At 46.2% G+C, this 27,961-nt stretch overlaps 3 protein-coding genes across 3 annotated transcripts; all 3 read left to right on the top strand.

Moving 5' to 3' along the window:
- LOC310948197 (nuclear factor 7, ovary-like) lies at positions 1–20,566 on the top strand. Its single transcript, XM_083915242.1, has 2 exons — positions 1–1,771; positions 20,473–20,566. The coding sequence occupies exon 1, from the start codon at positions 13–15 to the stop codon at positions 1,399–1,401; it is 1,389 nt and encodes a 462-aa protein (XP_083771368.1). The 5' UTR covers positions 1–12; the 3' UTR covers positions 1,402–1,771; positions 20,473–20,566.
- On the top strand, positions 10,643–12,170 carry LOC310948203 (nuclear factor 7, ovary-like). Its single transcript, XM_083915248.1, has one exon. It carries the CDS (start codon positions 10,652–10,654, stop codon positions 12,038–12,040), a length of 1,389 nt encoding a protein of 462 aa, XP_083771374.1. The 5' UTR covers positions 10,643–10,651; the 3' UTR covers positions 12,041–12,170.
- LOC310947877 (uncharacterized protein) lies at positions 18,787–27,483 on the top strand (the record flags this gene model as incomplete). The annotated part of the gene is given in 5 exon segments (XM_083914849.1): positions 18,787–19,719; positions 19,723–20,173; positions 20,911–21,036; positions 23,606–24,086; positions 26,080–27,483. Coding segments are annotated over 5 exon segments (3,387 nt in total). The 3' UTR covers positions 27,476–27,483.
- Between the last annotated feature and the right edge of the window lie 478 nt (positions 27,484–27,961).

Raw genomic sequence — 27,961 nt, forward strand, 5'->3', positions numbered from 1 at the left:
CTCAGAGACAAAATGGCTTCAAGATCAGAGGCAGATTTCTGCTGTTCTGTCTGTCAGGAAGTCTTTAAAGACCCTGTTGTTCTGTCATGCAGCCACAGCTTCTGTAGAGACTGTGTGCAGAGCTGGTGGACAGACAAACCAACACAAGAGTGTCCACTTTGTAAGAGAAGATATTTGAAGAGACAACTATCTTCTAACTTGTCTTTAAAGAACCTGTGTGAGAGTTTCCTGCAGGAGAGAGATCAGAGGTCTTCAGAGGCTCTCTGCAGTCTGCACTCTGAGAAACTCAAACTCTTCTGTCTGGACCATCAGCAGCCGGTGTGTCTCGTCTGCAGAGACTCCGAAAAACACACCGGCCACAGATTCAGACCCATCGATGAAGCTGCACAACAACACAGGAAGGAGCTTCAGGAAACTCTGGAGCCCGTAAAGGAGAAGTTAACGGTTTTTGAACGAGTTAAAGACGAGTGTGATCGAACAGCCGAACACGTGAAGGTCCAGGCCCGACGCACAGAGACGCAGATTAAGGAGCAGTTTAAGAAGCTTCACCAGTTTCTAGAAGAGGAAGAGGAGGCCAGGATGGCTGCACTGAGGGAGGAAGAGGAGCAGAAGAGTCGGAGGATGAATGAGAAGACGGAGGCTGTGAGCAGAGAGATAGCAGCTCTTTCAGACACAGTCAGAGCCACAGAGGAGGAGCTGAGAGCTGGAGACGTCTCATTCCTGCACAACTACAAGGCTGCAGTGGAGCGAGTCCAGCAGCGCCCCCTGCTGGAGGATCCACCGCTGCTCTCAGGAGCTCTGATAGACGAGGCCAAACACCTGGGCAACCTGACCTTCAACATCTGGAACAAGATGAAGGACATGGTCTCCTACACTCCTGTGGTTCTGGACCCAAACACTGCTCATCCAGACCTCATCCTGTCTGAAGATCTGACCAGACTGAGAGGAGGAGAAAAACAGCAGCTTCCTGAGAATCCAGAGAGGTTTGATTCTTACTGGTTTATCCTGGGCTCTGAGGGCTTTGACTCAGGGACTCACAGCTGGGAGGTCGAGGTTGGAGACAGTAAGCACTGGGAACTGGGAGTGTTATCAGAGTCTGTCAAGAGGAAGGAAGACATACGGTCTGGATTATGGACACTAATGTTCCTTGAAGGTGAATACGAAACACTCTCCCCATCAGATCCAAACACTGTTCTCGGATTAAAGAAGTGGTTCCAGAGGATCAGAGTGAACCTGGACTGGAACGGAGGAAAACTATCGTTCTTTGATCCTGACACCAACACACACATACACACCTTCAGACACACTTTCACTGAGAGGCTTTTCCCATTCATCGGCACTGATAACGAAGTGAAGGTTTTACCAGTGAAGGTCTCTGTGAGTGTAGAACAACAGAACTAGAAGAAGATCTTGTGACCATGTTGTCCTGACAACAACGACGGCGACGATGATGATGATGATGATGATGACTACGACGATGATGATGATGATGGCGATGACGATGGCCACGGCGATGATGTTGATGACGACGACGACGACGATGGCGATGGCGACGATGATGATGGCGACGACGGTGACGACGACGGTGACGACGACGGTGACGACGACGGCGATGACGACGACGATGATGATGATGATGGCGATGGTGATGGTGATGGTGATGAATATGATGATGATGGTGATGATGATGGTGATGGTGATGACGATGATGGTGATGATGATGGTGATGGTGATGATGACGATGATGATGATGATGATGATGATGATGATGGTGATGATGATGATGATGGTGATGATGATGATGATGATGATGATGATGATGATGATGACGATGATGTGATGATGGTGATGATGATGATGATGATGACGATGATGATGATGATGATGGTGATGGTGATGATGGTGATGATGATGATGATGATGGTGATGATGATGGTGATGATGATGGTGATGATGATGATGATGATGATGATGATGACGATGACGACGTCAAAGATGTTGAAAGGAAACATTCTAAACTTCCAAAAATCAAACTTTAAGTTGTTTTCGTTCACATCAAAGTCGATTCTTCAGAACTTTTGTCGACTTCATGAAAAACCAACAAGCTTTAAGCTCGGAGTGATAGAAGTGTTGAGACTAGTTCAACACACATTGGACTGTTTGAGTTTTATTCATTAACAAATGACTAAAACTATAAATGTGTCCTCAAAGATCAGTTTGGTTAGTTGTAAATTGCTTCATAAGATGCTACCATTAGCACATTAGCATTCAGTGCAAACTTCAGCTGCGGTGTTTTAGCTCCACTAGTGGTAAAAATGTTATATTTGTTTTTTTTTAATGTAAAGCCTCATGCGGTTGCTATTGTTGCTAACAGTGACTAAGCAAAAATCTTCTGTGTGTCTGTTTTAAAGTCGGGGACAACTTGGACTTGGTTAGCTGACAGGCTATCGTTTCTGAGGAGCTAACTGATCGTGTCGTAGCTATCCGGTAACAGTATGGCACTAGCTGGGAAACATATCTCATGACGTTAGCTTATCAGTTAGCTAAACACCAACAGATAGCTCTTGTTTGCATTTTACACTCCAGCAGAGAAACTGTGCTAATGTTAAAGCTTCCGCCATTTTGGGACTTTTTAGCGGTCTGCTCAAAAGTCATCGATGTTGTAACGGTTAGCGACGGCGCAGCGATGCTAATTTGTTTAGTTCTCGTGAATTTAGGTCATAAATGTTTTAAATGCTGGTGAAATGTTTGACACGTCCATAAACAGTCACACAACGATGATCACTGTGTGCGTCCTGCCTTTGAAAAGCCTGATCACTGTCAGACTGTGTTACTCTTTAAAGATGTGAAACATAGGACCATGTTGTCTTTATCTTTCTTGGAGTTATGGGTTTATATTGCCAACAAAAACAACATTTATCAGTGTTTTGACGACTGGTTTTCTTTATGCACGAGCACTTTGACCAGTGTTTTACCAGGAGTCTGTATGAGAGAGATTCTTCCTGCTTTGTTGTGTTTTCGGCTTCTTACGCGTAAAAACTTCTTCCTTCTTTTCTTGGTTGGATTTTAATCCAGCAGTTTGTTTGTTTTCCCTTTTTTTGGTTTTTGGCTTGACTTCAATAAAAAGCTGCGAAATAAAACGGATCATTACGAGTGTTTTGTTTGTATCAATTCAATTAAATTCAGTTTTATTTATAGTGTCGAATCATAACCAAAGTGATCTCAGGACACTTTACAGAGTAGGTAAAGACCACACTCTATGACTTATTCATGATTTACAGAGACCCAACAATTCCCCCGTAGAGTACGGTGGAGATGAAAACCTTCACTATAACAGACAGGAACGTGCACACAGGACCACGGCAGCAGGCACCACCACCATCAGCAGAGACCTGCACACAGGACCACGGCAGCAGGCACCACCACCATCAGCAGAGACCTGCACACAGGACCATCCCGGGGTCGGGGGTCATGGGGGTCCACCCTGTGCAAGACGCCAGTCTATCAGAGGACACATAGAGACGAACAGAGACAGACAACCATTCACACCTACGGGTGATTTAGAGTCATCAATGAACCCAACACCTGCACGTCTTTGGACTGTGGGAGGAAACCGGAGAACCCGGAGAAAACCCACGCAGACACGGGGACAACATGCAAACTCCACACAGAAGGGCCCCAGACGGGATTCAAACCTATAACCTTCTTGCTGTGAGGCGACAGTGCTAACCACTACACCACCGTGTAGCTCTCTGAGAGTCTGATTGATTGATTGAAATTCTTTATTGTCATAAGCACAAGGGCAGGAATACAAAAGTGCATCAGGACAAAAGGAGAACACAAAAAAGCCCAAGGGCTTATTTCCATCGCGGTCCCTTCGTAGTGTTTGCATTTGTAAGTGTGTGTGTGAGAGTGTGCGTGTGTGTCAAATGCAATGTATATGATAGTGTAGGAAGGAAATGAAACAACACAATTCAATCAAACACATACAAACATACACACATACACACATAGCACCATCTTATGACTGTCTGACACTCAACCATGTTTGAAACCCACTAGAGAACCCGTTGTCTTCAGATCGGTCGGTCACCCATCCCTTAAAACTGCCGCTGAATATAAAAAAGAGCAACTTTTAAATGTAAACACCACTAAATCAGTCGCACTTCTCCTTGTGGAGCAGCTGTGTGTGTTCAGTATTCTAGAAATATAACTATATAGATATTTAGCTACCTCATTTTTTATAATTCTATGCACTGTAGCAGCATGGATGTGTTACTGTCACTAGGAGGTAATGTGTGTCTGGAGGTGTGTCTATGTGGGGGCGGAGTCAAGGGTGTGTGTGTGTGTGTGTGTGTGTGTGTGTCACTGATTGCTTGATGAATGCCACCTGTGTCTCACTGGGGAATTGTTTGCTTGATGCACATGAGAGTGGAGAGGCAGGGTGCTCACATTTCTGTTGACCGCTAAAACTTCTTACAATCATAAAGTCAGTTGCTGCAAGTTTATCCTTAAACTGTACAAAGTACAAACACCCACAAACTGCAGTGACGGCTTCACGCTTCCTCTTTGGATAAAGCGCGTCGGACAGATCCCTGTGTTCCCCTCTCAGTGACTCATTTGGTTTTTTGATAGTCACGATACAAAGTGGATTGCTTACTCCAGGTAGGGAATGAGTCCTGACCCCAAGTGAAGGAGTTCAAGTACCTCGGGATCTGGTTCACGAGTGAGGGGACGATGGAGCGTGAGTTTGGCCGGAGAATCGGAGCAGCGGGGGCGGAGCTGCAGTCGCTCTACCGCACCGTTGTGACGAAAAGAGATCTACCGGTCAATCTTCGTTCCTACCCTCACCTGTGGTCATGAAAGTTGGGTCAGGACCGAAAGAACCAGGTCGCGAGTACAAGCGGCCGAAATGGGTTTCCTCAGGAGGGGGTCTGGAGTCTCCCTTAGAGAGAGGGGGAGAAGTTCAGCATCCGTGAGGAACTCGGAGTAGAGCCGCTGCTCCTTTGCGTTGAAAGGAGCCAGTTGAGGTGGTTCAGGATCATCTGGTAAGGATGAACCCTGGGCGCCTCCCTAGGGAGGTGTTCCAGGCACGTCCAGCTGGGAGGAGGCCTCGGGGAAGACCCAGGACCAGGTGGAGAGATTAGATCTCCACACTGGCCTGAGAACGCCTCGGGATCCCCCAGTTAGAGCTGGTTAATGTGGCCCGGGAAAGGGAAGTTTGGGGTCCCCTGCTAAAGCTGCTGCCCCCGCGACCCGACCCCGGATAAGCGGATGAAGATGAGATGAGATGAGACGATACAAAGTCAACAGACATCCGGCTGCATATCCGACAACGGTTGATGCTCAGCTGGATGGATGCACTTAAAACAATGGACCACTCAGCCACTTTCCACGGTGACCGTGAGTAAATCTGAATGAAGTGACGGAAGCGCAGCGCACGCCACGGTATGTTGAAATCAGCTTCTCAATACTGCAAAGTTTAAGCCTCGCCTGGATGCAGTTGATGCTGGTTGCTAATGCATATTGGATGCACACGGATGCTGCGGCTGCTGTTTGATGTCATTCTTGCCGTATTGCTCAAGGATTGAACGACCCTGTGGTAAAGTGGATCGCTTGTTTTGTGCACATTAAAGGAGTGAAGTTGGATGTTTCATGCATTGACTGGTGATGCTCAAGCTGACATTAGTGTGGACTGTGGACTTCATGTCAGTATTGGATTGTTCATGTGTGTAGTCAGATTTGTGATGGAATCAAGTTGGAGGTGGATTGTGACGCCAGCCCTTTGAATGTTTTATGCTGGATGTCAACATGAGTGGATCAAAGGCTGGTTCACATGTGAATGGGTCGAAGATTGGCTCAAATGAAACTGATAACAATGAAATTGTCAAAAGGAAAATCATTCTCACTGAAAAGGGTTTGGTGTGTAAAATTGAGACGTTTCAAAAGGAACGACAAGCAAGAGTGAAGCAAATAAAAGGTGTCATCAAAGCTTTAAAGGAGCTTATGGAGAATGATGACAATGTTTCACAGGTGCAAAGTCAACTGGACATTTAGGGTCTGCTCACACTGTCCTCCCGGACCACGACCCGGACTTTAGGGTACTTGTCCCCCCTCCCTCTCCCCCCCACGCCCCAGCCCCGTTTGTACTCACACTACCTGGGCCTCGGCCAATGCTTCTTGCTGTCCATACGCCATCACGCCGTAACACGTCACAGGCATTGATCGCGTGTGTGTGGCTTTGTTTATAAATCTTTCCACAGACCTCAGAGTTTTTGTGCGTCTTGTCGACTGTTTTTGAATCTTTTCATCGACCAAATCTGCAGTAAACACTCCACCTCCGCACCACACCAACGTGAACCTTTCACCGCCATTGTTGTTGTTGTTAAATGTCCGCGCATGGTCCCTCCTTCTATTTACATGTCCGAACAGGCGCACATAACGCTACCGCCGTAGGGCTCGTGCTCGTGCTCGTACACATGCGCACGCTCGTGCTCGTACATGTGCAAACGCGCCCGCTAAAGCCAACCTCTTTCAAGCGGGCCGTGGACGGTCCGCTGGCCGCAGTTGAGCGCGGAGCGGGTGCACTCACATGGCTTAAAGGTACTAGGCTTTAGCTGAAAAACCGGTTTTGGCCGCGGCCAAAAGGACAGTGTGATCACGCCCTTAGATGCAATTGCACAGGGAAGCAACTTCCCTGCATGCATCACTGATGGAAATAATACCTGACGTTGAAAAGGAAAAACAAACAGTCTGGTTTGCAAGCATCAATAAATACAACAAAGGATTTGTTGAGGATGTGAAATCCTGGCTCTCTGAAATGACGAGACCAGCCTCAAGACATGCAACAGATGACAATGTGGAGAGACAACCAATTAATAAAGAATGTGAAAATCCTCCAATCCAATTACAAAAAACCCTGAGATACGAGTGGTGATGATAAATCCATCAAGCGCTAGCTAACTTTTAAACAAGTTATAAACATATATGTTTTAATGGTGTCGTTCTTTATCTTCCTATCAAGCTCAATAAACTATTGAGTGGTTTTTCTCCCATTTGTCTGAGACTTCAAAGTCTTCCAGGACACTTGGACCTCTTCAATAAGTGCCTCTACCATCATTAGCATACCCCCTGCAAAGATACTAATGCTGTTTAAATCGTTTAATTAAACTTTTCCTTCTCATCTTTTTCTTGAGCCCCCACTTTTCCAGCTTTTCCCGGTGTCAAGACTTCTCTCGCTGGTCATTTCAGCTGCTTGGTCTCCATCAGAGCAGCCACGAGTTTATAATCCTCATGTTTCTGTTGGCGGGAGGCGTTGGATTCCTGGAGGGAGGCGATCTCCTGCTTCAAGCGGCGGTGCTCGGCCTCCAGCCCGCCCTTCACCCTTTTCAGGGTGGCGATGATCTTGCTGACGTTCGCCCTGTGCTGGTCCAGCTGGGCTCGATAAGAAGCCCGGCACCTTTCCACCGCCCTCCGAGCTTCTTCTTCCGTCTCGCTGAATTTCTTCTGCAGCGTTTGAGCTTCGGCCCTCTCAGACGCAAGATCTTTCTCCAGCTGCTCTGCTTTCGAGCGAGCCTCGAACTCTGCGATCTCTGTATCCAAGAGCTGCACTTTGTGCCAATGAGACATCGTCTGAAGGTTGCTCTCAGCCGATGCACACAGCTGTCGTTCAACGCGGAGCTGCACTTTCATCTCCTCCACCTCCTGTTGTAAGGCCATGTTCTCTTTCTTTGTCTGCTCCAGTCTGACCTGCAGCTGCTTGGTGTTCATGGTCTGCTGATGATTTGGAGTCTCCATGTTGATGTTTCTCTGCTGGGATTTCAGATCCTCGATTTCCTTCTGTGAGGAGAGAACGTGTTTAGTTTCATCCAGGTGGGTTTTCAGACTAAGATGGGAGAAGATGCCCCCTAAAATCTACTCTCATCCAAAAACTGTATCATAAAGATGGACATATCCATGATGAAGTACCTTAAAGCTCCATAAAGAAGTGTGATTGTATAGAAGTCAATGAGAAAATGAGCCTAAACTTCTCTCTTGGATTATTCCCTCAGTAATCATTTTCCTAATGAGTTCATGTCTCAGTCTCTAGTTTCAAGTCTTCTTCACTACAGCATGATGTTCATTTAGTCAGTGATGGTCCATTTAGAGTCAAATAGACCATAAACAGGGGATGCTTTAGGGCGGGGCTACACAGCCACCTGTCAATCAGGACAGAGATTTAGTAATGTGTATCCACGGAAACTGTGGACATTAAAACAGATCAAGTGAACTTGTTTTTGTTTGTTTGTGTTAAGGTCTCAGGACTTTGACCCCCTCACAGTGTGTTTTCACTTTACTGTAACATTTTGGTCACTTTCTAAAAATGTCTTTAGCGATCGGTTGAACTAAAAGACACAAAGGATTCAGCTGTTTGGTTTTGTACTTTGCTAACTGAGCTAGCACTAGTGGGTAACTTAGCTCCACCCTCTCATCCAGATTTGAATACTTGTGGTTTCAAAAAACCAAGATGGGGACATCGTAAAAGCCAAACACGAGTGTAGGGCCACCTCACACGGGGCACCAAGAACCCAAATAATCAAGACTAAGTGTATGTGTGTTTGAGTGAGTGGATGGTGCACGCAAGGAGGAATGCATTCCTTTGTTCCTTTTGAACAAAGAAAGCATGTTAACGGGTTGTTTGAATCTTTGCAATCTGAAGTTGCAGTTTAAAGAGTGGTAGTCGGTGTGTACGATGTGCACCCAGTAGTTAACAGGGAGAGGAAGTCACTCACGCTTTTGTACCGAGCCCCTGTTTACTCGAGGCGGTTCAACCTGGTGATGTCATCAGTCATAGGTCAGACTTGACCAATGGGAGCTGAAACTGGTCTCTCTGGGTGGTTTTCACACCCAGGTGTGAGATGCGGGGGAACAGTGTTCACCTGACAGCCCGTTGTCTCGGCAAAGAGCCTTGTGTTCAAAGACAGGCTCTTGGCCTTTCTTTTGTCTTGTCTTGAAGGTTGCTCTAAGACACTGACACATAGTGGGAAAAGTTCAAGAAGGAAGACAGGGCCCAGGACTACGAACAACGAAATCCACATGGCAGAAGGCAACTCCTTCTGAACGTCGGCAGCTGGTGGTGGAGGTGGTGCGCCACCCGGAAGAAGTAGCCAGACGTGCCACTGCAGTCTCTCAATCCAAGCTAGGCCTCTGGATGAAACGGGAAGGTGTGGAGAGGAGGAAAATCACCTGGAGTGAAATGTGGAGCATGGAGGCCCACTGTGTTAGTTTCATCATTAGAGCAACATATGATCAACATACCCTCTCTAACTAATTTACATCTGACCTAGGCCTGAGGCTTACCTTCCCACCGGAAATTGCAGTGACCAACCTGCGCACAGACCTGGTCCTCTGCTCCAAATCCTGTCAACGTGTCGTCATCATTTAATTGACAGTACCGTGGGAGGAGGCCATCGATGAAGCATACGCAAGACAGAGCCTGCGGTATGCCAACTTAGCAGCTGATGCAGAGGATCGGGGCTGGAGCGTTAAGGTGCGCCCATTTGAGGACGGCTGTAGGGGATTTGTAGCCAGTTCTACAATAAGGCTGCTGAAGGAGGTCGGCATCAGAGGGCAGACTCAACGGAAGACCATCAAGGAGTTAGCCAGTGTTGCCGAAAGGAGCCGTCTTTGGTTGTGGCTGAAGAGAAAGGAGACCGTTTGGGCTGCCAGATGGCCACAGGATGCCTCGAGTGTGACACACGCCCAGGTTTGATCAGCCTGTGGTGGGCCAGCCACCGAAGAGGGCGTCTTGTGAGAGAAGGCCGAAACGCCCTAAGAGAATATGGTACACAAGTGATGATGTTTTTGACTAATGAACCAATCATTCAGGAAGTGTCGGCGGAAACTACAAGGCTTCAGGACAGTATTTCATGAACCGATGGTAGCGTCACGTTGTTTATGATTGGATCAGGAAATATCAGCTGAACATATCGACTGACGAATCCCAGTTTAAAGGTGAAAGGTGACTCCACTGTATCTTTACATAGAAGACACTGGTTTCCTGCTTCATTAATGATCTGAATGTTGAGCACAGCTGCTTTAAACCTCATCAACCATCCACTGAATAGACCGCCGCATGGTCGGGGGATGAAGCAGCCGCAGCCCAGAGTTCAACGTGCTGAACTTCTGCAGGAAAGCGTCCGTCGCAAGCTCAAAAATAATCTATTCTGATCATATGGACTGTTTTTCTTTTCCATCCACATTAATACACATCTGAAACTCACAGTCATGTGTGAATGACCTACTTACATACATAGTCAAATGGGGACAACCGCATAAAACTCCACCCATCAGCTGACTCACCAACCAGGAGAACAGGTTGTTTCTCTGCCTCGCTGAGACGACAGCAACACACACACACACACACACACACACACACACAGACTGAGAGACAGACGATAGATTCACCTTCAGACTAAAACCAGCACTTCCACTGAGAGAGGACGTCTACAGGAGGGAACACTGGGAACACTGGGACACTACCACTCCAACCAGCTGCTGAATCCACAAACTGAACGAGAGTTTTAAAGAACAGAGACTCAAAGTGAACGTAAGTTTCAGGGAACAGGGAGTGGCTGAGCCGTCTGTGTTTGCTGCTTCACTCAGAGACAAAATGGCTTCAAGACTAGAGGAAGATCTCTGCTGTTCTGTCTGTCATGAAGTCTTTAAAGATCCTGTTGTTCTGTCATGCAGCCACAGCTTCTGTAGAGACTGTGTGCAGAGCTGGTGGAGAGACAAACCAACACAAGAGTGTCCACTTTGTAAGAGAAGATCTTCAAAGAGTGATCCACCTTTAAACTTGTCTTTAAAGAACCTGTGTGAGAGTTTCCTACAGGAGAGAGATCAGAGGTCTTCAGAGGCTCTCTGCAGTCTGCACTCTGAGAAACTCAAACTCTTCTGTCTGGACCATCAGCAGCCGGTGTGTGTCGTCTGCAGAGACTCAGAAAAACACACCGGTCACAGATTCAGACCCATCGATGAAGCTGCACGACAACACAGGAAGGAGCTTCAGGAAACTCTGGAGCCCTTAAAGGAGAAGTTAAAGGTTTTTGAACGAGTTAAAGACGAGTGTGATCGAACAGCAGAACACGTGAAGGTCCAGGCCCGACGCACAGAGACGCAGATTAAGGAGCAGTTTAAGAAGCTTCACCAGTTTCTAGAAGAGGAAGAGGAGGCCAGGATGGCTGCACTGAGGGAGGAAGAGGAGCAGAAGAGTCGGAGGATGAAGGAGGAGACGGAGGCTGTGAGCAGAGAGATAGCAGCTCTTTCAGACACAGTCAGAGCCACAGAGGAGGAGCTGAGAGCTGGAGACGTCTCATTCCTGCACAAGTACAAGGCTGCAGTGGACCGAGTCCAGCAGCGCCCCCTGCTGGAGGATCCACCGCTGCTCTCAGGAGCGCTGATAGACGAGGCCAAACACCTGGGCAACCTGACCTTCAACATCTGGAACAAGATGAAGGACATGGTCTCCTACACTCCTGTGGTTCTGGACCCAAACACTGCTCATCCAGACCTCATCCTGTCTGAAGATCTGACCAGACTGAGACGAGGAGAGAAACAGCAGCTTCCTAAGAATCCAGAGAGGATTGAGTCTTACTGGTGTGTCCTGGGCTCTGAGGGCTTTGACTCAGGGACTCACAGCTGGGAGGTCGAGGTTGGAGACAGTGAGTACTGGGAACTGGGAGTGTTATCAGAGTCTGTCCATAGGAAGGGAGGCATACGGTCTGGATTATGGAGAGTTTGGTTCTATGAAGGTCAATACAGAATAATCTCCTCATCAGATCCAAACACTGTTCTCGGATTAAAGAAGTGGTTCCAGAGGATCAGAGTGAACCTGGACTGGAACAGAGGAAAACTGTCGTTCTCTGATCCTGACACCAACACACACATACACACCTTCACACACACTTTCACTGAGAGACTGTTTCCATTCATTTACACTAATGAAGAAGTGAAGGTTTTACCAGTGAAGGTCTCTGTGAGTGTAGAACAACAGAACTAGAAGAAGAAGATCTTGTGACCATGTTGTCCTGACGACGACGGCGACAACGACGGTGACGATGGTGATGATGATGGTGATGACGATGATGATGACGACGACGATGACGACGATGATGATGACGACGACGATGACGACGACGACGACAACGACGACGACGCTGACAATGATGAGGACGACGCTGTTGATGATGACAGCGATGGTGGTGATGATGATGATGATGACGATGACAACGAGGACGAGGACAACGACGATGATGACGACGATGATGACGATGATGACGACAATGACGACGACGACGACAACAACAACGACGCCGAAGATGACGATGATGATGATGGTGACGGTGATGATGGTGATGGTGATGATGATGATGGTGATGATGGTGATGATGATGATGATGATGATGATGATGATGACGACGATGACGACGATGACGACGATGACGACGATGATGATGATGATGATGATGATGATGGTGACGATGACGATGATGATGATGACGACAATGGTGATGATGATGGTGATGATGATGATGACGGTGATGATGATGATGGTGATGATGATGATGGTGATGGTGATGATGATGACGGTGATGATGATGATGATGATGATGGTGATGGTGATGATGATGATGACGGTGATGATGATGATGGTGATGATGATGATGGTGATGGTGATGATGATGATGGTGATGGTGATGATGATGACGGTGATGGTGATGGTGATGATGATGATGACGGTGATGATGATGATGGTGATGATGATGATGGTGATGATGATGATGATGATGATGATGATGATGATGATGATGACGATGATGATGATGACGATGACGACGTCAAAGATGTTGAAAGGAAACATTCTAAACTTCCAAAAATCAAACTTTAAGTTGTTTTCGTTCACGTCAAAGTCGATTCTTCAGAACTTTTGTCGACTTCATGAAAAACCAACAAGCTTTAAGCTCGGAGTGATAGAAGTGTTGAGACTCGTTCAACACACATTGGACTGTTTGAGTTTTATTCATTAACAAATGACTAAAACTATAAATGTGTCCTAAAAGATCAGTTTGGTTAGTTGTAAATTGCTTCATAAGATGCTACCATTAGCACATTAGCATTCAGTGCAAACTTCAGCTCCGGTGTTTTAGCTCCACTAGTGGTAAAAATGTTATATTTGTTTTTTTAAAAATGTAAAGCCTCATGCGGTTGCTATCGTTGCTAACAGTGACTAAGCAAAAATCTTCTGTTTGTCCGTTTTAAAGTCGGGGACAACTTGGACTTGGTTAGCTGACAGGCTATCGTTTCTGAGGAGCTAACTGATCGTGTCGTAGCTATCCGGTAACAGTATGGCACTAGCTGGGAAACATATCTCATGACGTTAGCTTATCAGTTAGCTAAACACCAACAGATAGCTCTTGTTTGCATTTTACACTCCAGCAGAGAAACTGTGCTAATGTTAAAGCTTCCGCCATTTTGGGACTTTTTAGCGGTTTGCTCAAAAGTCATCGATGTCGAAACGGTTAGCGACGGAGCAGCGATGCTAATTTGTTTAGGCCTCGTGAATTTAGGTCATAAATGTTTTTAAATGCTGGTGAAATGTTTGACACGTCCATAAACAGTCACACAACGATGATCACTGTGTGCGTCCTGCCTTTGAAAAGCCTGATCACTGTCAGACTGTGTTACTCTTTAAAGATGTGAAACATAGGACCATGTTGTCTTTATCTTTCTTGGAGTTATGGGTTTATATTGCCAACAAAAACAACATTTATCAGTGTTTTGACGACTGGTTTTCTTTATGCACGAGCACTTTGACCAGTGTTTTACCAGGAGTCTGTATGAGAGAGATTCTTCCTGCTTTGTTGTGTTTTCGGCTTCTTACGTGTAAAAACTTCTTCCATCTTTTCTTGGTTGGATTTTAATCCAGCAGTTTGTTTGTTTTCCCTTTTTTTGGTTTTTGGCTTGACTTCAATAAAAAGCTGAGAAATAAAACGGATCATTACGAGTGTTTTGTTTGTATCGACAACAATGTGATGAAGCAAAGCATCACGCTGGGTTTCTGTTCTGCAGGTTTTACTGGCTGCTCCTGTTGAAGTCTGACGTATTTAAATGTCCCGGTCATGAAGTCAGTGAAACAACTCCCTCTGGATCTGTTTACACACGGCTGTATGGGAGCGCTCATATCCATCCATATCTCTTTAATGAGAGGTGTCGGCAGAGACAGAGTCGACAGTGGAACGAGGCGGTTGCCGCCCACGTGAACGTCCAAGTTCCCCACCCTGAGCTTTGGGCAGTAACCACTCAGCAACAGGAGCCACTTTTAAAACACGCTCTTTAAGGGAGTCGGGTGGTTGACTGCTGAAGCTGCACGCTTCACTGCTGCGAAACAGGGAAGAAGTAAACTAAGTGTGGTCATGGTTTGTTTTTGTTTATTTCAAACCGGAGAAAAGGCCGATAAGTCAACGGAGGTATTCGATTTGAAGTCGGCAGCATCGGCACGCCGTTTCATAATGGAGCTAGCATATTTTCACACTTCTCAATGGGCGGGGTCCACATGGTCCTGGGGGGGGGGGGGGGGGGGGGGGGTGCTAGTTTGAAAGAACCGAGGTGGTGTTGGACCTCGCCACTTTCCCGGATCGGCACATGGAGCTCTCTGAGAGTCTGCAGAGTTCACCGTGTGATTAGAAAACTCGAGGGTAGCCGAGCTGATAGGGGGGCGGCTAACAGACCTCGCCGTTTCCTGAGGCTGTGAACTTGTGTCTGTTTGTGACTTTTTTTGTGTTATATTCAGTGAATATTTAAGATGCACGTAAGTCTATTTACTGTCTTTTTCGTTTGTTAAGTTTTAGGACCAGCTGAAATAATCACCTGTTACAAAAAAACCCTGAGATACGAGTGGTGACGATACGTCCATCAAACGCTAGCCAACTTTTAAACAAAAGCTATAAACATTTATGTTTTGATGGTGTCGTTCTTTATCTTCCTATCAAGCTCAATAAACTATTGAGTGGTTTTTCTCCCAGTTGTCCGAGACTTCAAAGTCTTCCAGGACACTTGGACCTCTTCAATAAGTGCCTCTACCATCATTAGCATACCCCCTGCAAAGATACTAATGCTGTTTAAAACATTTAATTGAACTTTTCCTTCTCATCTTTTTCCTGTACCCCCACTTTTCCAGCTTTTTCCGGTGTCAAGACTTCTCTCGCTGGTCATTTCAGCTGCTTGGTCTCCATCAGAGCAGCCACGAGTTTATAATCCTCATGTTTCTGTTGGCGGGAGGCGTTGGATTCCTGGAGGGAGGCGATCTCCTGCTTCAAGCGGCGGTGCTCGGCCTCCAGCCCGCCCTTCACCCTTTTCAGGGTGGCGATGATCTTGTTGACGTTCGCCCTGTGCTCGTCCAGCTGGGTTCGATGAGAAGCCCGGCACCTTTCCACCACCCTCCGAGCTTCATCCTCCGTCTCGCTGAGTTTCTTCTGCAGCGTTTGAGCTTCGGCCCTCTCACACGCAAGATCTTTCTCCAGCTGCTCTGCTTTCGAGCGAGCCTCGAACTCTGCGATCTCTGTATCCAAGAGCTGCACTTTGTGCCAGTGAGACATCGTCTGAAGGTTGCTCTCAGCCGATGCACACAGCTGTCGTTCAGCGCGGAGCTGCCCTTTCATCTCCTCCACTTCCTGTTGTAAGGCCATGTTCTCTTTCTTTGTCTGCTCCAGTCTGACCTGCAGCTGCTTGGTGTTCATGGTCTGCTGATGATTTGGAGTCTCCATGTTGATGTTTCTCAGCTGGGATTTCAGATCCTCGATTTCCTTCTGTGAGGAGAGAACGTGTTTAGTTTCATCCAGGTGGGTTTTCAGACTAAGATGGGAGAAGATGCCCCCTAAAATCTACTCTCATCCAAAAACTGTATCATAAAGATGGACATATCCACGATGAAGTACCTTAAAGCTCCATAAAGAAGTGTGATTGTATAGAAGTCAATGAGAAAATGAGCCTAAACTTCTCTCTTGGATTATTCCCTCAGTAAACATTTTCCTAATGAGTTAGATAGATAGATAGATAGATAGTTAGATAGATAGATAGATAGATAGATAGATAGATAGATTGTTAGATAGATAGATAGATAGATAGATAGATAGATAGATAGATTGTTAGATAGATAGATAGATAGATAGATAGATAACTTTATAAATCCCCGAGGGGAAATTTGGTCATCGTAGCAGCGGTACAGAGCAATCAAAAGTACTAAAATAAAATAAAATATAAAATACAAAATATGAACAACAATAAAATAGAATAAAATAGAAGAACAGTATTGCAGATAAAACACTATGTTAAAATGTGCAATGTGGATTTTAATGTGCAAGTGGGATAAGGTGCATGTCAGTGATAGGTCACTTCGAGTAGTGAGAGTTTGTTGTGCAGCGTTGTAAAGTCTGACGGCAGCAGGTAGGAATGATTTCCTGTGCCGTTCCTTAAACAGCAGGTAGGAACTGTTTCCTGTGCCGTTCCTTAAACAGCAGGTAGGAACTGTTTCCTGTGGCGTTCCTTAAGCAGCGGGGTTGAATGAGTCTGCTGCTGAAGCTGCTCTGAAGCTTGTCCAGGGTTTTATGGAGGGGATGGGAAACATCGTCCATGATCACCAGCAGTTTTGCATCCTGTGCTCCACCACCTCCTCCAGGGGGACAAGCTTAGAGCAAACAACAGACCCAGCCTTCTTTATGAGTTTATTCACTTTGTTCGCATCTTTTGCTTTGATGCCCGCACCCCAGGACACCACAGAAGAAGAAGAAGAAGATGGTGTTCGCGACAACAGACTGATAAAACATCTGAAGCATTCGGTTGCAGACATTGAAGGACCTGAGCCTCCTCAGGAAGTGAAGCCGGCTCAGGCCCTTCTTGTAGACCGCCTGTGTGTTTGTGGTCCACTCCAGTTTATTATCCAGCACCACACCCAGGTAATTGTAGGAGTACATGTCATGAGTTCATGTCTCAGTCTCTAGTTTCAAGTCTACTTCACTACAGCATGATGTTAATTTAGTCAGTGGTGGTCCATTTAGAGTCAAATAGACCATAAACAGGGGAGGCTTTGGGGCGGGGCTACACAGCCACCTGTCAACCAGGACAGAGATTTAGTAATGTGTATCCACGGCAACTGTGGACATTAAAACATATCAAGTGAACTTGTTTTTGTTTGTTGTTTGTGTTAAAGTCTCAGGACTTTGACCCCCTCACAGTGTGTTTTCACTTTACTGGAACATTTTGGTCACTTTCTAAAAATGTTATTGGCGATCGGTTGAACTAAAAGACACAAAGGATTCAGCTGTTTAGTCTTGTACTTTGCTAACTGAGCTAGCACTAGTGGGTAACTTACCTCCACCCTCTCATCCAGATTCGAATACTTGTGGTTTCAAAAAACCAAGATGGGGACATCATAAAAGCCAAACACGAGTGTAGAGCCACCTCACACGGGGCACCAAGAACCCAAATAATCAAGACTAAGTGTGTGTGTGTTTGAGTGAGTGGATGGTGCACGCAAGGAGGAATGCATTCCTTTGTTCCTTTTGAACAAAGAAAGCATGTTAACGGGTTGTTTGAATCTTTGCAATCTGAAGTTGCAGTTTAAAGAGTGGTAGTCGGTGTGTACGATGTGCACCCAGTAGTTAACAGGGAGAGGAAGTCACTCACGCTTTTGTACCGAGCCCCTGTTTACTCGAGGCGGTTCAACCTGGTGATGTCATCAGTCATAGGTCAGACTTGACCAATGGGAGCTGAAACTGGTCTATCTGGGTGGTTTTCACACCCAGGTGTGAGATGCGGGGGAACAGTGTTCACCTGACAGCCCATTGTCTCTGCAAAGGGCCTTGTTTTCAAAGACAGGCTCTTGGCCTTTCTTTTTTCTTGTTGATCGAGTCGAGGCATTTCTCTTGATCAAACTGAAAATTCAAGTTAATCCAGAAATGAACAAATCATCTGTGGAGTATCAGTGGAACCTAAGAGGCTTCAGGACTGTATTTCACGAACCGATGGTAGCGTCACGTTGTTTATGATTGGATCAGGAAATATCAGCTGAACATATCGACTGACGAATCCCAGTTTAAAGGTGAAAGGTGACTCCACTGTATCTTTACATAGAAAACACTGGTTTCCTGCTTCATTAAGGATCTGAATGTTGAGCACAGCTGCTTTAAACCTCATCAACCATCCTCTGAATAGACAGCCGCATGGTCGGGGGATGAAGCAGCCGCAGCCCAGAGTTCAACGTGCTGAACTTCTGCAGGGAACCGTCCGTCGCAAGCTCAAAAATAATCTATTTTGTTCATATGGACTGTTTTTCTTTTCCATCCACATTAATACACATCTGAAACTCACAGTCTAGTGTGAATGACCTACTTACATACAGAGTCAAATGGGGACAACTGCATAAAACTCCACCCATCAGCTGACTCACCAACCAGGAGAACAGGTTGTTACTCTGCCTCGCTGAGACGACAGCAACACACACACACACACACACACACAGACTGAGAGACGGACGATAGATTCACCTTCAGACTAAAACCAGCACTTCCACTGAGAGAGGACGTCTACAGGAGGGAACACTGGGAACACTGGGACACTACCACTCCAACCAGCTGCTGAATCCACAAACTGAACGAGAGTTTTAAAGAACAGAGACTCAAAGTGAAAGTAAGTTTCAGGGAACAGGAAGTGGCTGAGCCGTCTGTGTTTGCTGCTTCACTCAGAGACAAAATGGCTTCAAGATTAGAGGCAGATCTCTGCTGTTCTGTCTGTCATGAAGTCTTTAAAGACCCTGTTGTTCTGTCATGCAGCCACAGCTTCTGTAGAGACTGTGTGCAGAGCTGGTGGAGAGAGAAACCAACACGAGAGTGTCCAGTTTGTAATAGAAGATATTTGAAGAGACAACTATCTTCTAACTTGTCTTTAAAGAACCTGTGTGAGACTTTCCTACAGGAGAGAGATCAGAGGTCTTCAGAGGCTCTCTGCAGTCTGCACTCTGAGAAACTCAAACTCTTCTGTCTGGACCATCAGCAGCCGGTGTGTGTCGTCTGCAGAGACTCAGAAAAACACACCGGCCACAGATTCAGACCCATCGATGAAGCTGCACGACAACACAGGAGGGAACTTCAGGAAACTCTGGAGCCCGTAAAGGAGAAGTTAAAGGTTTTTGAACAAGTTAAAGACGAGTGTGATCGAACAGCAGAACACGTGACGGTCCAGGCCCGACGCACAGAGACGCAGATTAAGGAGCAGTTTAAGAAGCTTCACCAGTTTCTAGAAGAGGAAGAGGAGGCCAGGATGGCTGCACTGAGGGAGGAAGAGGAGCAGAAGAGTCGGAGGATGAAGGAGGAGACGGAGGCTGTGAGCAGAGAGATAGCAGCTCTTTCAGACACAGTCAGAGCCACAGAGGAGGAGCTGAGAGCTGAAGACGTCTCATTCCTGCACAACTACAAGGCTGCAGTGGACCGGGTCCAGCAGCGCCCCCTGCTGGAGGATCCACCGCTGCTCTCAGGAGCTCTGATAGACGAGGCCAAACACCTGGGCAACCTGACCTTCAACATCTGGAACAAGATGAAGGACATGGTCTCCTACACTCCTGTGGTTCTGGACCCAAACACTGCTCATCCAGAACTCATCCTGTCTGAAGATCTGACCAGCGTGAGATGAGGAGAGGAACAGCAGCTTCCTAAGAATCCAGAGAGGTTAGATTATAACTGGTTTGTCCTGGGCTCTGAGGGCTTTGACTCAGGGACTCACAGCTGGGAGGTCGAGGTTGGAGACTGTGAGTACTGGGCACTGGGAGTGTCATCAGAGTCTGTCCAGAGGAAGGGAGGCATACGGTCTAGATCATGGAGACTTTGGTTCCATAAAGGTGAATACGAAACACTCTCCCCATCAGATCCAGACACTGTTCTTGGATTAAAGAAGCGGCTCCAGAGGATCAGAGTGAACCTGGACTGGAACGGAGGAAAACTGTCGTTCTCTGATCCTGACACCAACACACACATACACACCTTCACACACACTTTCACTGAGAGGCTTTTTCCATTCATTTACACTGATAAAGAAGTGAAGGTTTTACCAGTGAAGGTCTCTGTGAGTGTAGAACAACAGAACTAGAAGAAGAAGATCTTGTGACCATGTTGTCCTGACGACGACGACGACGGCGACAATGACGATGATGACGACGATGACGACGACAACGACGATGACGACGATGATGATGACGACAACGACGACAACGACGCTGACAATGATGACGACGACGCTGACGATGGTGGTGACGACGACGACGACGACGACGCTGAAGATGATGACGACAGTCCGCCGCTGACGACAATGACAGTGATGGTGGTGATGATGATGACGACTACGACGACGATGATGATGACGACGACAACAATGACGACGCCGAAGATGACGATGACGATGATGGTGACGGTGATGACAATGATGATGACGATGACGACGACCCTGACGATGATGATGACGACGACGATGATGATGACGACGATGATGACGACGATGACGACGACAACGACGATGACGACGATGATGATGACGACAACGACGACAACGACGCTGACAATGATGACGACGACGCTGACGATGATGACGACAACAACGCTGACGATGATGACGATGGTGGTGACGACGACGACGACGACGCTGAAGATGATGACGACAGTCCGCCGCTGACGACGATGACAGTGATGGTGGTGATGATGATGACGACTACGACGACGATGATGATGACGACGACAACCGCTGACGACGATGACAGTGATGGTGGTGATGATGATGACGACTACGACGACGATGATGATGACGACGACAACAATGACGACGCCGAAGATGACGATGACGATGATGGTGACGGTGATGATGACGACTACGACGACGATGATGATGACGACGACAACAATGACGACGCCGAAGATGACGATGACGACGACCCTGACGATGATGATGACGACGATGGCGACGATTGCGACGATGACGACGACGATGATGATGATGGTGACGATGACGATGATGATGACGACGATGGCGACGACGCTGACGATGATGATGATGATGATGGTGATGATAATGATGATGATGGTGATGGTGATGATGGTGATGATGATGGTGATGATGATGGTGATGATGATGGTGAAGATGATGATGATGATGATGACGATGATGGTGATGATGATGATGATGATGATGGTGATGATGGTGATGGTGATGATGGTGATGATGATGATGGTGATGATGATGGTGATGATGATGATGATGATGATGGTGATGGTGATGATGATGATGATGATGATGACGGTGATGATGATGATGGTGATGATGATGATGATGACGGTGATGATGGTGACGATGATGATGATGATGATGATGATGATGATGATGATGATGACGATGACGACGTCAAAGATGTTGAAAGGAAACATTCTAAACTTCCAAAAATCAAACTTTAAGTTGTTTTCGTTCACGTCAAAGTCGATTCTTCAGAACTTTTGTCGACTTCATGAAAAACCAACAAGCTTTAAGCTCGGAGTGATAGAAGTGTTGAGACTCGTTCAACACACATTGGACTGTTTGAGTTTTATTCATTAACAAATGACTAAAACTATAAATGTGTCCTCAAAGATCAGTTTGGTTAGTTGTAAATTGCTTCATAAGATGCTACCATTAGCACATTAGCATTCAGTGCAAACTTCAGATGCGGTGTTTTAGCTCCACTATTGGTAAAAATGTTATATTTGTTTTTTTTTAATGTAAAGCCTCATGCGGTTGCTATTGTTGCTAACAGTGACTAAGCAAAAATCTTCTGTTAACCGTTTTAAAGTCGGGGACAACTTGGACTTGGTTAGCTGACAGGCTATCGTTTCTGAGGAGCTAACTGATCGTGTCGTAGCTATCCGGTAACAGTATGGCACTAGCTGGGAAACATATCTCATGACGTTAGCTTATCAGTTAGCTAAACTCCAACAGATAGCTCTTGTTTGCATTTTACACTCCAGCAGAGAAACTGTGCTAATGTTAAAGCTTCCGCCATTTTGGGACTTTTTAGCGGTCTGCTCAAAAGTCATCGATGTTGTAACGGTTAGCGACGGAGCAGCGATGCTAATTTGTTTAGGCCTCGTGAATTTAGATCATAAATGTTTTTAAATGCTGGTGAAATGTTTGACACGTCCATAAACAGTCACACAACGATGATCACTGTGTGCGTCCTGCCTTTGAAAAGCCTGATCACTGTCGGACTGTGTTACTCTTTAAAGATGTGAAACATAGGACCATGTTGTCTTTATCTTTCTTGGAGTTATGGGTTTATATTGCCAACAAAAACAACATTTATCAGTGTTTTGACGACTGGTTTTCTTTATGCACGAGCACTTTGACCAGTGTTTTACCAGGAGTCTGTATGAGAGAGCTTCTTCCTGCTTTGTTGTGTTTTCGGCTTCTTACGTGTAAAAACTTCTTCCATCTTTTCTTGGTTGGATTTTAATCCAGCAGTTTGTTTGTTTTCCCTTTTTTTGGTTTTTGGCTTGACTTCAATAAAAAGCTGAGAAATAAAACGGATCATTACGAGTGTTTTGTTTGTATCGACAACAATGTGATGAAGCAAAGCATCACGCTGGGTTTCTGTTCTGCAGGTTTTACTGGCTGCTCCTGTTGAAGTCTGACGTATTTAAATGTCCCGGTCATGAAGTCGGTGAAACAACTCCCTCTGGATCTGTTTACACACGGCTGTATGGGAGCGCTCATATCCATCCATATCTCTTTAATGAGAGGTGTCGGCAGAGACAGAGTCGACGGTGGTAAGAGGCGGTTGCCGCCCACGTGAACGTCCAAGTTCCCCACCCTGAGCTTTGGGCAGTAACCACTCAGCAACAGGAGCCACTTTTAAAACACGCTCTTTAAGGGAGGCGGGTGGTTGACTGCTGAAGCTGCACGCTTCACTGCTGTGAAACAGGGAAGAAGTAAACTAAGTGTGGTCATGGTTTGTTTTTGTTTATTTCAAATCAGAGAAAAGGCCGATAGGTCAACGGAGGTATTCGGTTTGAAGTCGGCAGCATCGGCACGCCGTTTCATAATGGAGCTAGAATATTTTCACACTTCTCAATGGGCGGGGTCTGTGTTATATTCAGTGAATATTTAAGATGCACGTCAGTCTATTTACTGTCTTTTTCGTTTGTTAAGTTTTAGGACTAGCTGAAACAATCACCTGTTACAAAAAAACCCTGAGATACGAGTGGTGACGATACGTCCATCAGACGCTAGCTAACTTTTAAACACAAGTTATAAACATTTATGTTTTGATGGTGTCGTTCTTTATCTTCCTATCAAGCTCAATAAACTATTGAGTGGTTTTTCTCCCATTAGTCCGAGACTTCAAAGTCTTCCAGGACACTTGGACCTCTTCAATAAGTGCCTCTACCATCATTAGCATACCCCCCGCAAAGATACTAATGCTGTTTAAAACGTTTAATTGAACTTTTGCTTGTCATCTTTTTCCTGGACCTCCACTTTTCCAGCTTTTCCCGGTGTCAAGACTTCTCTCGCTGGTCATTTCAGCTGCTTGGTCTCCATCAGAGCAGCCACGAGTTTATAATCCTCATGTTTCTGTTGGCGGGAGGCGTTGGATTCCTGGAGGGAGGCGATCTCCTGCTTCAAGCGGCGGTGCTCGGCCTCCAGCCCGCCCTTCACCCTTTTCAGGGTGGCGATGATCTTGCTGACGTTTGCCCTGTGCTCGTCCAGCTGGGCTCGATGAGAAGCCCGGCACTTTTCCACCGCCCTCCGAGCTTCATCTTCCGTCTCGCTCAGTTTCTTCTGCAGCGCTTGAGCTTTGGCCCTCTCAGACGCAAGATCTTTCTCCAGCTGCTCTGCTTTCGAGCGAGCCTCGAACTCTGCGATCTCTGTATCCAAGAGCTGCACTTTGTGCCAATGAGAGATCGTCTGAAGGTTGCTCTCAGCCGATGCACACAGCTGTCGTTCAGTGCGGAGCTGCCCTTTCATCTCCTCCACTTCCTGTTGTAAGGTCATGTTCTCTTTCTTTGTCTGCTCCAGTCTGACCTGCAGCTGCTTGGTGTTCATGGTCTGCTGATGATTTGGAGTCTCCATGTTGATGTTTCTCAGCTGGGATTTCAGATCCTCGATTTCCTTCTGTGAGGAGAGAACGTGTTTAGTTTCATCCAGTTGGGATTTCAGACTAAGATGGGAGAAGATGCCCCCTAAAATCTACTCTCATCCAAAAACTGTATCATAAAGATGGACATATCCATGATGAAGTACCTTTCAAGTCTTCTTCACTACAGCATGATGTTCATTTAGTCAATGATGGTCCATTTAGAGTCAAATAGACCATAAACAGGGGAGGCTTTGGGGCGGGGCTACACAGCCACCTGTCAATCAGGACAGAGATTTAGTAATGTGTATCCACGGCAACTGTGGACATTAAAACATATCAAGTGAACTTGTTTTTGTTTGTTTGTGTTAATGTCTCAGGCCTTTGACCCCCTCACAGTGTTTTCACTTTACTGTAACATTTTGGTCACTTTCTAAAAATGTCTTTAGCGATTGGTTGAACTAAAAGACACAAAGGATTCAGCTGTTTAGTTTTGTACTTTGCTAACTGAGCTAGCACTAGTGGGTAACTTAGCTCCACCCTCTCATCCAGATTTGAATACTTGTGGTTTCAAAAAACCAAGATGGGAACATCGTGAAAGCCAAACACGAGTGTAGGGCCACCTCACACGGGGCACCAAGAACCCAAATAATCAAGACAAAGTGTGTGTGTTTGAGTGAGTGGATGGTGCACGCAAGGAGGAATGCATTCCTTTGTTCCTTTTGAACAAAGAAAGCATGTTAACGGGTTGTTTGAATCTTTGCAATCTGAAGTTGCAGTTTAAAGAGTGGTAGTCAGTGTGTACGATGTGCACCCAGTAGTTAACGGGGAGAGGCTGGCACTCACGCTTTTGTACCGAGCCCCTGTTTACTCAAGGCGGTTCCACCTGGTGATGTCATCAGTCATAGGTCAGACTTGACCAATGGGAGCTGAAACTGGTCTCTCTAGATGGTTCTCACACCCAGGTGTGAGATGCGGGGGAACAGTGTTCACCTGGCAGCCCGTTGTCTCGGCAAAGGGCCTTGTTTTCAAAGACAGGCTCTTGGCCTTTCTTTTGTCTTGTTGATCAAGTGGAGGCCTTTCTCTTGATCAGATTAAAAATTCAAGTTTATCCAGAAATGAACAAATCATCTGTGGAGTATCAGTGGAACCTAAGAGGCTCCAGGACAGTATTTCACGAACCGATGGTAGCGTCACGTCTTTTATGATTAGATCAGGAAATATCAGCTGAACATATCGACTGACGAATCCCAGTTTAAAGGTGAAAGGTGACTCCACTGTATCTTTACATAGAAAACACTGGTTTCCTGCTTTCTTTAATGATCTGAATGTTGAGCACAGCTGCTTTAAACCTCATCAACCATCCACTGAATAGACCGCCGCATGGTCGTGGGATGAAGCAGCCGCAGCCCAGAGTTCAACGTGCTGAACTTCTGCAGGGAACCGTCCGTCGCAAGCTCAAAAATAATCTATTCTGATCATATGGACTGTTTTACTTTTCCATCCACATTAATACACATCTGAAACTCACATTCTTGTGTGAATGACCTACTTACATACAGAGTCAAATGGGGACAACCGCATAAAACTCCACCCATCAGCTGACTCACCAACCAGGAGAACAGGTTTTTACTCTGCCTCGCTGAGACGACAGCAACACACACACACACACACACAGACTGAGAGACGGACGATAGATTCACCTTCAGACTAAAACCAGCACTTCCACTGAGAGAGGACGTCTACAGGAGGGAACACTGGGAACACTGGGACACTACCACTCCAACCAGCTGCTGAATCCACAAACTGAACGAGAGTTTTAAAGAACAGAGACTCAAAGTGAAAGTAAGTTTCAGGGAACAGGGAGTGGCTGAGCCGTCTGTGTTTGCTGCTTCACACAGAGACAAAATGGCTTCAAGATTAGAGGCAGATCTCTGCTGTTCTGTCTGTCATGAAGTCTTTAAAGACCCTGTTGTTCTGTCATGCAGCCACAGCTTCTGTAGAGACTGTGTGCAGAGCTGGTGGAGAGGCAAACCAACACAAGAGTGTCCACTTTGTAATAGAAGATCTTCAAAGAGTGATCCACCTTCTAACTTGTCTTTAAAGAACCTGTGTGAGAGTTTCCTGCAGGAGAGAGATCAGAGGTCTTCAGAGGCTCTCTGCAGTCTGCACTCTGAGAAACTCAAACTCTTCTGTCTGGACCATCAGCAGCCGGTGTGTGTCGTTTGCAGAGACTCAGAAAAACACACCGGCCACAGATTCAGACCCATCGATGAAGCTGCACGACAACACAGGAAGGAACTTCAGGAAACTCTGGAGCCCTTAAAGAAGAAGTTAAAGGTTTTTGAACGAGTTAAAGACGAGTGTGATCGAACAGCAGAACACGTGAAGGTCCAGGCCCGACGCACAGAGACGCAGATTAAGGAGCAGTTTAAGAAGCTTCACCAGTTTCTAGAAGAGGAAGAGGAGGCCAGGATGGCTGCACTGAGGGAGGAAGAAGAGCAGAAGAGTCGGAGGATGAAGGAGGAGAGGGAGGCTGTGAGCAGAGAGATAGCAGCTCTTTCAGACACAGTCAGAGCCACAGAGGAGGAGCTGAGAGCTGGAGACGTCTCATTCCTGCACAACTACAAGGCTGCAGTGGACCGGGTCCAGCAGTGCCCCCTGCTAGAGGATCCACAGCTGCTCTCAGGAGCGCTGATAGACGAGGCCAAACACCTGGGTAACCTGACCTTCAACATCTGGAACAAGATGAAGGACATGGTCTCCTACACTCCTGTGGTTCTGGACCCAAACACTGCTCATCCAGGACTCATCCTGTCTGAAGATCTGACCAGAGTGAGACGAGGAGAGGAACAGCAGCTTCCTGAGAATCCAGAGAGGATGTGTTCTTACAGGTTTGTCCTGGGCTCTGAGGGCTTTGACTCAGGGACGCACAGCTGGGAGGTCGAGGTTGGAGACAGTAAATACTGGGAACTGGGAGTGTCATCTGAGTCTGTCAAGAGGAAGGGAGTCATACAGTCTGGATTATGGACACTTATGTTCTTTGAAGGTGAATACGAAACACTCTCCCCATCAGATCCAAACACTGTTCTTGGATTGAAGAAGCGGCTCCAGAGGATCAGAGTGAACCTGGACTGGAACGGAGGAAAACTGTCGTTCTCTGATCCTGACACCAACACACACATACACACCTTCACACACACTTTCACTGAGAGACTTTTTCCACTCATTGTCACTAATAAAGAAGTGAAGGTTTTACCAGTGAAGGTCTCTGTGAGTGTAGAACAACAGAACTAGAAGGAGATCTTGTGACCATGTTGTCCTGACAACGACGACAATGATGATGATGATGATGATGATGATGATGTATCATAAAGATGGACATATCCATGATGAAGTACCTTAAAGTTCCATAAAGAAGTGTGATTGTATAGAAGTAAAATGAAACTTAACTTCTCTCTTGGATTATTCTCTCAGTAAACATTTTCCTAATGAGTTCATGTCTCAGTCTCTAGTTTCAAGTCTTCTTCACTACAGCATGAAGTTCATTTAGTCAATGATGGTCCATTTAGAGTCAAATAGACCATAAACAGGGGATGCTTTAGGGCGGGGCTACACAGCCACCTGTCAACCAGGACAGAGATTTAGTAATGTGTATCCACGGCAACTGTGGACATTCAAACATATCAAGTGTACTTGTTTTTGTTTGTTTGTGTTAAAGTCTCAGGACTTTGACCCCCTCACAGTGTGTTTTCACTTTACTGTAACATTTTGGTCACTTTC

Source organism: Echiichthys vipera, assembly GCF_963691815.1.
Source record: "Echiichthys vipera genome assembly, chromosome: 6".
In the NCBI taxonomy this organism is placed as follows: domain Eukaryota; kingdom Metazoa; phylum Chordata; class Actinopteri; order Perciformes; family Trachinidae; genus Echiichthys; species Echiichthys vipera.